Source organism: Cyphomyrmex costatus, unplaced genomic scaffold (genome assembly GCF_001594065.2).
Source record: "Cyphomyrmex costatus isolate MS0001 unplaced genomic scaffold, Ccosl1.0 scaffold146, whole genome shotgun sequence".
NCBI lineage: Eukaryota > Metazoa > Arthropoda > Insecta > Hymenoptera > Formicidae > Cyphomyrmex > Cyphomyrmex costatus.
Genome location: NW_017275457.1, coordinates 220698 through 230879, shown reverse-complemented (window position 1 = coordinate 230879; position 10182 = coordinate 220698). Strand labels below are relative to the sequence as shown.

Here is a 10182-nt window from a genome sequence, read left to right as displayed (position 1 = left end):
AATCTGGCGCGTTTCATATACAATTTCTTTGCTGTATATTTCAATATATCTGGACATGTTCATATTGTATCTTTTTCTTAGTGTGTATATCGTTATTCTTTAATTTTTTCATATTATACGTATATAACATTTTAAATATAATGCTATCATGAATTTTGACGGATCTAGGAGCGTAGGAAAGAAAAATTGTATAACAAGATGTATAATATTTTAAAACATTTCATCTATGTGTATAAATTCTACTTTTTCCGAAAAAAATTATGTATTAAAGTTATATATTAAATTTTACTTTACATTTTTTTTAAATTTTGATTAGACTCTCAATAGTCATAATTCGATTTAATAATCAAATTATGAATAATAAGAGACACCGTTTTCCAAGAAGTAATCACTTTGTACAAAAATTTCATTTACCACTCTTTCATACTGTACACATATTTGCTTCTCTCTCTCTCTCTCTCTCTCTCTCTCTCTCTCTCTCTGCAAGGAAGAATAAATGTATTTTTCTTAGAACTTTGTAATGATTGTAACAAAATGTATCGCATACGACCATAAATCATTCGAAAAGATCATTAATTTGTTACATAAACGTGCAAAATGAAAGCGCGAATTTCCTAAAGTATCGGATTTCTTGGAAAGGAGAAGCCCTATTCTCTTAGTACATTGCGCCTGATTCTGTATCATAGATCGTCTGAAGTGGGCTTAATTTAATTATTTTTCGACAGCAATAGGCTGTCTGTCAATCTGGCCATATATATATACATACATACACACACAAACACATATATACATATATATATATGCCCGTTATACATATACATAACATATTCATATATCTATATACTTATTTTAACTTATTTTAACCAATCGCGTTGAAATTATATATATAATATAAAAAAAATAACGCAGTACTGGTACATACTTTGGTGAACGAGAACGCCAATCTGACATTCTCGTTGCTCGAACGTATCGTGCCGCATATGCATATCGCGTCGCTATATAGCATAATCAAACAAGAAGATATCAGCTTGGGCGAAGGAATAAAAAATGTCTCCTTAAAAAAATTTCCTTAAAGGCTCTGCGAGTTACTTCCTGTATATTCTATTATTTTTTGTACAAATGCTATGTGCATAAAACTTTTTCTCAATAATAGCCATTTAAGGAAACGTCTTTAAATGTAAGAACTCACTGAAGAGCTCTTTTAATAAGAAGTGAATTTCTTCAAGCTTTCCTGAATTTTTTTCCATTAACCTTAAGCCAATAATCTTCCTTTTTACTTAAACCCAGTCTTGTTTTCGAAGCAAATATGAAACATTCCTTTTCAAAAAGAAAGTCTCTTAAATCTCTTCGTATTTTAGTAAGCGAACTTCATTCCCCCCTCTCAGGTTATGAAAGATCGCTGCTCAGCTCAGTCGATTCGCACGTGAGTGTCGCAATTATATTCAAGCATATAACATCTCAGTTTCTCGCATGCACCGCTGTATATACCACAATTTTACAGTGTAGCACTTACTTTGTCCGTTTACGAAGGTGGCAATGAACACCGTCGCGAAAAAGAGGAGAACAATGAGATGATGGTGCATCTCTCTCCTCACCTCACTGAACTGTACTTGGCACAACCGTCACCTCTGCGTACTGCTCGTCCGACTGACTTGTCGCTGCCTGTGGCAGTGACGGTGGCATCTTCTCGAGTCGCACATACGACGGTCCTGCTGAGGGAGGTGATAAATTCGCGATAGTGATATAACTAGAGTTCAAATCTTTTCCCTCTGTCGTTGACCAAGACGATGTAGGGTGCACAGTGTTATCTTTGTTGTCACCTTCAACGACATCCTCCGTCACGTTCGCGAGTGGCTCCGCTTTCTCTTGTTGCTCCTGCGACTGTGTCTCGTGCGCGGAGCTCGTAAGATTGTACGAAGTTCCACTCGTTGTAGAACTGTGCGGATCGTGGAACGTTTTCTGCTGTAAAGATTCTTGATCTGTTTCTGTAACCGGCATCGTCATTCCCTCAGGAATTATCGATGCAAAGATATATTTTGGACTCGCTAAAGTCAAGCCGGTATTGGCGGGGAAAGTTTGCGGGAATGACATGTATTCTTTCTTGCACAAATTCTGATTATCTTTAACTTTAAAGGTGCCACACATCAGATTGCTGTTCCTGGCTTGTATATGTTTAGGTATACTAGAAGGCGATTCAGGTATTTCATCTATTAGACCTGCCTGAACATATGGCGTCGTCATTGTTGTCTTCTCGGGGTTAATGTGAGATGTCAAGAGTTTCTTGTTCAACTCGATGATGGATCGCATCTTGTCCAGTTCGTCGATTGTTTGCTTCTGCTTCTCCTTTTCAAATTCATCTTCAAATTTAATCGATATCAAAGCATCACCACTGTCGTCGCCGCTGTCATTGTTGCTATCGCTGCCATGGTTACCGTCATTGTTGTCGTCACTGTCTTTGCTGCTATCGCCATCGTCGCTGTTGGCATTCTTCCGTGGTATTAGGCTCGGATTACTCAATAACATCTCCGAAGAGGACGGCATACTGATATAGTTTGCGCTAGACCAGCCGTGTTGCGATGGCGAATAACTCTTCGTGTTATCTGTTAAATTAGGCGTGGACCGTGCTAATGATACAGTTTCTTCAGAAGTCGGCTCACCGGAATCGCCAACTTTGACGTATGATTCCCAGCAAGGCGTGACCTCTGATAATAACGAAGCTGGTACACGTGTAGTACTTCTCTGTCGCAGATGTGTCAATTCACGGACAGGTTGACTCTTTAATTTGTCAGATGGCGTATGAACTGCATCCACCTCAGTGCCACTATCACTGCAAACCTGGGATTCTGCCGTGAGAGAAGACGTAACGGATTCTTGGCCACTAGAACAGCCGCTCGAATCGGCGGATGGTTGCCGTATATGTGGTTCGCTTATCTTGTCAAGCAATTTCTACGCAAACAAAATAGAGCTTACGTTAGCGTACTGTATTTTTGTAGTTGTGTCGTATTTGTGCTTCAATAAATAATCGTAACATATAAAAAAAAAAGCATGAGATAGAGATATCTCACCATATCTGATGGAGTACTGGCAAGTCCAGGTGGTAGTTTGACTTCGACATCTCGCATAGCTCGACATTTTATCCACATTCTGTAAGAAAAATAGCACAAAATGTGTTGAAGAATAAAGTTAGAATAGCTGTAATTAAATGAAAATTCTTTTTTTATGGAAAGTTTTATATAAATAAATTTATACATTTACATAGAGAAATGCTGAAAAACAAAAATTTCTTTACCTCTTGAACATGTACACGAAGCACACGATGCATGCTCCGAAGCTAACGACGCCAACTATCCATATAACAACTAATGCGACGTATGATAAACCTGTTATATGAAAAATATACATTCGCTAATTAGAATAAGTTGTTTGATAATATCCGCGTTAAATGTGTATATGTGATACTATCGCATCTGTAGAATCAAAGTAAAGAAAATCACACAATGATAAAAAAAATTAATACTATACTGAAGATTGTAGGGAACATGTTTCTGAAACAATAAGAAATAGATGAAGAAAGATCCGGCTTGATCTTGCGAGTTGTATAAACCGGTTATGCAATTTGTATCTAAAAAAAACTGTAGTCATCATTATTACTTTTTATTATAAAAAGATATTAAAAGTTCAACGTTGAATGTTCTCAATGTTAGATGTCGTCATTTATACTCACAAATATTAATATGCCATATATGTGTATATGTAAGTTATAACAAAAGTGCTCAATTTTATAAGCAAACGTGTTCTCATAAAATTAAATTAGCAGCAATTTGTGTGTGTCGTGTTTGCTTTTTTAATAATATAATAATAATAATAGACTAAAATACCATTATTATAACAATTTCCCTCCCCAAAGTCGGACCACGATCCTTTCAAAACTTCACCGTTAAGATTGGTGTTAATAGCTCTAACTCGGAATCTGTGCTTCTGCTCTCGATGCTCGACGTTTTTGCAGTCGGGAATGGGCAATTGCACTTCTGCAATATAAACAAATAATATCAAAATTGAATTTTCGTATTATTTCTTCTATAACCATCATATTTTTTACTCTCCTTTCATTTCTTATTTCACGTAACTATTACATTTAGCACTATATCATTCAACGTAAATAAAATTAAGTTGAATAGAAAAATAAAATAATTCAAGAAAATTGAATTTTATTTGAAAGGATTATTTTTCTTATTATAGTTTAATTTAATTTTATCTCAGAAATTTTCTCAATTTTTTTCTATTAAGGAAAGATTCTTAAATTTTTCTATTAAAGACAGTCTCACCTGTTCTCGTAACGTTCTGAATCAAGCCATTTCCATACTCTATTTCGTAATACATGTGCTCTATTGGACCGGCTGGTTCTTGTGGTGGTTCCCACTGGATGATCACTTGGCTGGAGTTTACAAAGCGTACTAAAGGAATCATGATTTTGCCAGGCACGCCAATTCTCGTGAAATTATCTATCATCGATGACTTTTCACTGCACTGAACGGTACAAGCGGAAACACTAATAAAATATTTCGTATACGGCTTTAAACCCATCAGTTTGATGTAATCCTTATCATCCACTCTAATGACTTGATCATTATAGTAAACTTCATAATATCTGAGCACACCGTTCATCGCCGTCGGCTTTTTCCATGAGATATACATTGTCGTGTTGGACAAGTCAGTGATTCTCACGTTTGCCGGTGGGGTGCTGGGCGCCGCTTCGAGAGTGGTATTATACAGGGGATCACTACGCAGACCCTCACCGCTCTTCGTCAGCACCGCGACACTCAGCATGTACGTAGTGTAGGGCTTCAGGTTATCGACAATGCCATGTATCGTATGTGCGTCCGCCTTGATGGTACTATTAAACATGGGACCGTTACAGTTGACATTCATTGGTGATACTATGGGACAGTAGTAGATATTGAATCCTTCAATTATCCCAATGCGATCTGAACAATCAGGCTTCCAACCGACTTCGATAAAGTGCGATCCAATGCGATTGATCCAAACAGACTTCATTTTGCCGAGCACCTTATTATGAATTACCGTACATGACGACCATATCATGCCGCTGCTACCTCTCTCAGTATTGACGGAGATTGCAAATTGGTATACCTTGGACGGATTCGGTACTGTTATGTTGTAGATCATAGTATTTTTAGGCACGTGCACCCAGTCCAAGTAACCCTGCAAACATATCATTTAACGCTGAGTGTAAACTTTTATGTGAAATAAAACTTTTATGTGAAATATGCTTTTATTTGTGAACAAAATTATTTTTCGAATAATGTGAAAGAAAATATGGATACATACGGTACACTGATAAGGACGATCACGTTCATTGTCGCACCAAAAGATCGTGTAATTCTTGATGTTATAATCTTCGAACGGTGGCTTCCAAGATAATTCATACAATCCATTTTCGAAAGCAATTTTCGTGAACGCTATTGGTTCATGTGGTACTAAGAACAAAATAATGTATTAAATTGTTAGGTAGATACTTGAATCTTTCTATCCTCTCTCTTAACATCTATCTTCTTATTATACTCACTTTCTTTCTGATTTGGTACGTATATTCTCGCACGGCTGTTGTTAGCTCCGACTTCATTCGTTGAAACGATCTCGAACAGGTAACTATTGAGGCTGATTCCTTTCAATTTGGCATATGTCCTAGTTGTTTCACTTGGTGTAAGCGCAACTTTCTGGCCATTTTCCTCCACGTGAATAATTTGATACTTAAAATTATCGCCATTTTCTTGATTCTGTGGTATCGCTTGCCAGTACAAATATACGTCCCTGTTTCCATTATTTTCAGCAATTTCGAAGCTACCGATGTCAGTTCGCGGTGCAGCACTAGGTACTAAAGTTAAATCAAATAAAATTTAATAGAAACAGATAGATGTTATCTGTTAATTAGTCATAGCCAAATTTGTAATACGTATTTATATCGATTATAGTTATATCAAATAAATAACAAAAACAACAGATTCTTTTCCTAATTCATTAATTTACTTACATTTTGATGACGTTCTGAATGTAACAACACTAAATTCACTCCATCGGTCCGATCTTACAGCTGTCGAGCTTTTTAAATAAATTCGAACATCATATACTGTGTTAGCGTACTCTAATCCGGTAAGATTGTAAAGCCATTGCTCTCTATTCTTAGGATGCGTAATATTTATGACCTATAGACAAGGGGAGAATAAGTTTGAATCAAGATTATTATTGTTTATCACAAAATTGATAACTCTATTCAATAAGTGCGACATCGACAAATTATCTAATAAAATAAAAAACTTGAATCAATACGATCATACCTTCCAATCTTTTTCATGATCCCATTGATGTTGATACATAATTTTATGATGAACACCAACTGGAAATGTCGCCATTGGAAAGGGGAGTTCCCAATGCAACAGTGCACTTTCCGATGTTTTGTTTATTAAGGTAAGATTGTAAGGTTTAGCCGGAATAACTGAAAAAAATAATTCTCAATGTTAAGTATACAGAGCACATAAAAACTGTACATTTCTCATTACAAGAGATTTTTATGAGGAGAAATAAATATAATATAGTAATCTATATAAGATTTACATACCATTAGGATAATGCGGGACACGATATGTAAAGTTGAGTTCCCCAAAAGGATTAGATACTTTCAATATGAAAATATAAACTGCATACGGTTGCCTATATATTGGATCGGAATATATATCCCACGTGCATGAATTCTCTTCTGTTGTTGCAAGTGGACAGTAATACATTGCTCCTGATCTTCCAGATAATTGGAACATTAAATCGTATTTTGTATGGACGAAATTTTGTTCTGGCTCCCATGTGCAATTAAAGCTTTCCCAATTATAGGAAACACAGTCAAAATGTTTAGGTTTTTGAGGTGGATCTGTCGTGAAACAAAACAAGTAAAATAAAATAAAATATTTCACATAAAAAAATGTATTGTTTTTTAAACTACATAAATAATTTTTAAATATAGTTTTTGATATTCGCTAAATAGTTGATAACAGATATTCAAAATTGTGTTTATAAACGTTTATAAACATGTTTATAAACATTGCATATCACGATCAATTCTATTAGTTTCTATCGATACAAATTTTCAATTTTTATCGCTTTTGAGGTATTGTGCAGATATTTTATATGTATCATATTAAAATTAAAATCTATTACATAAATAGAAATGTAACATAAATATCGATACTACAAATAAGTAAATTTCTACGAGGGAAGTGATTTGATTAACTCTTAATATTATATTGTATAGTATCCGCTTTCTAGTTATCTTTATTGTCGATGATAAAACGATTTCTAAGACGCATGCATGTCAAACGATTTACTCGTAACTAATGAAAAGAGAATCAATGCACTGTACTGTCTCTGCAAAATATCATCGGGTCATATTGATAAGAATAAATGTAACTTCTATTGGATATGTAGATAGCTATATTTCAAATACGTGTGATAATTATAAAAAATAAGATGTATATGTTTCTCGATACCCAAATTCTTCAGATTACAAAAAGTATCTTTTTTTTAATAGATTATAAACTCTTTAATAGAATAGCACATACATCAGATATCTTAGAACTGATAATACAACTAAAGAACTGACAAAAAATAAGACGAAAATGTAAAATAAAATTTATTTTATGAGATTTTGTGTGAAAAAATTATATTTTAATTATTTTAACTTATTTTTTCGCGAGAAGTCGTGTCTTTCTTGATTGTTCCATCAGTTTAAAGACCCGTTAATACAATGGAATATACACAGATAATATAATTAAAATAAGTATAATTACTTACATCCAACTACAACTTTATTGAGACAAACTGCTATATAGTCGTTTTCCTTTACTTGCAACTTGCAATTGTACATATCGTCGGAGGGTGGTGGTGTTTTGATAAACAGCTCTATCGTAGTTTCATTAATTACCGTGACGAATTCCGACTTCAGTTCTTGATTATTACGAAAGAATCGGAGATTTCCTGCATCTTTATTAGGATAGTCACGTTTTACGATAGTGTCATTCAATAGACACAGCATACTGAGTGGTTTACCATGTTGGATAATAATATCACCTTGTGGCCAAGTCCCTACGAATAGCATTAAGAACAAGATGAAATTTTATAGTCTTGTTATTTGAAATAGAAAGTACAAGATACTTCAATTATAAAAATTCAGATTATAAGCAAACTCTCTTTATAAGTAAATAAAATAATTAAACCAAAATTTATATATGCTAGACAAATTTGCATTATGAATACTATAAAACGTAAAATGAAGCTATCATAAGAATACACAGAGTTAGGTCACAATTTCAATGTAAACTGCACAGCTCGAGTATTAAATATAGATATATACATTTAGCTCGACAGAATTCCAAAAGGAGAGATAAGACATGTGTTTTATTTATAATCCTAACGCACCAGTGGTACGCATGCGAGAGAAATAGAAAACGGCTTTTATTTCTGCTCTATAATACGTAAACACGTACATTCTAATATATCTCAAAATGTGCATTACGAGTGTATTCCATTTGACGCTCACAGCGCTTATAAGCATCACTTTGTCTTTGATAAACTATAAAAAGAATGAAATTTCAAGAGCGCTACAAGCAGCAAATGAAACGCAGCCTATGCAGTATGAATATAATGAAAACAAAATCATGCCAATTTAAATATCAATCCAAATAGCTCACAAATAATTTACTAATCGTTAATATCAAAATTGAGAATACAATGTGTTTTACGAGTATATATTTGATTGTATTTATATACAGAGATATATTTAAACGAAACTTACATCCCGGTGTGCTTAATCCAACTGAGCAAGTGCGAGCTGAACACTGCGTCACACAAAATAGGCAAACTAAGAAAGGAAAATAAGTTCGCCATCTCCTCCATGAAGAATTTGTTATCCAGTCGGTGGTTATTAATCCTAACATTTGATTAATGAATACGAGAATGTATTTTGTTATCGAGAGTGCATCCGCTGCATGAGAATATCTCATCGCGTCCCTCTTTCGCGTGTAACTATGATGATTTCGGTGATTCATTACACTTGTATCACATTCGTGATTACAAGGGGCAGCGGGACAAGCAAATTCTTTTTGCGCCGAACACAGCTCAGTTGAACGGGCATTGTAAGATAATAAAGTGTCCTGTAAGAGATGAACCGCACTATTGGACCCGTTTTCCAACGTTGTGATGATATCCTTTTCAAACAGGACGGCATTAGAGGCATTTACATCGCAGTATGTTGCAAAACTGTGGCAAGCGACAGAAGACGACTCCGATGTGCCGGACACATCCAGCGTAGATCGACATCCAGCATGTCTCGACGTAGCGTTTGGTCTGCGAGATGGACACCGATCCATTTCTCCAGACACTCTTATCGATCGGGTATCGATTGAAGGCATTTTGCACTTCCGTCACTGAAAGATAAATAGAGATTCAATGAAAATAAATCTTAAAACCTTACAAAATATTAATATATATATAACTATTATTAACAATATATTAAAGAAGTTAATAAAAAAATTCTCTTGAAAAATCGAACAATAAATCTTCTACAAATGTAAAAAAAATTGTGTTTATTATGGTAAGATTTTTGTCATTTCAATTAATTCCAACAAAATTGGATCACTAAATATTAAAATAACAATGTTGTAATATTGAGTTCGTTCGTTACGTTGACAAAAATTAACGAGAACAGAGAGACAGTCGTTGCTAGTGAACCGTATTCGAGTTAGGACCCAACTGACTGACTATCAGTGGTCTAGGAAATACACGAGGAATGTAGGGGGAAGAAAATACATGAGCAAATTCGTAACACGTGGAGAATGGTGTCCTTCTAATAAGTCGTTATTATATTTCATCACGTATCGCGGCGATAATGTAAACACAGTCTCGTGACGATCAATATCTGCATACGAGAAATCTGGTCGAGATATATAATTACAGATTGTATATTCTGATGTTCTGAAAACCGAATAAAGATCTGGATTTTTAAAAAATATTCGGAGTTTTGAAAACATTGAGCTCCAGTGAAAGACAGCTGTAATGTATTGTGTTTATGTTAATAAAAGCAACATTTTTATTATCAGTATAAAATGTCTATATACG

The 10182-nt window shown here is 34.6% G+C and overlaps 1 protein-coding gene across 1 annotated transcript; it reads right to left on the bottom strand.

Annotated features, from left to right (window-relative positions):
- Positions 1–1172: 1172 nt before the first annotated feature.
- Positions 1173–9434, bottom strand: dome (cytokine receptor domeless). Its single transcript, XM_018551780.1, has 13 exons — positions 8861–9434; positions 7861–8151; positions 6638–6940; positions 6357–6514; positions 6053–6224; positions 5588–5896; positions 5350–5498; positions 4326–5223; positions 3879–4028; positions 3290–3380; positions 3066–3144; positions 2514–2946; positions 1173–2357 (listed from the first exon to the last, which is right to left on the bottom strand). Exons 1-13 carry the CDS (start codon positions 9432–9434, stop codon positions 1597–1599), a joined length of 4368 nt encoding a protein of 1455 aa, XP_018407282.1. The 3' UTR covers positions 1173–1596.
- Positions 9435–10182: the final 748 nt, after the last annotated feature.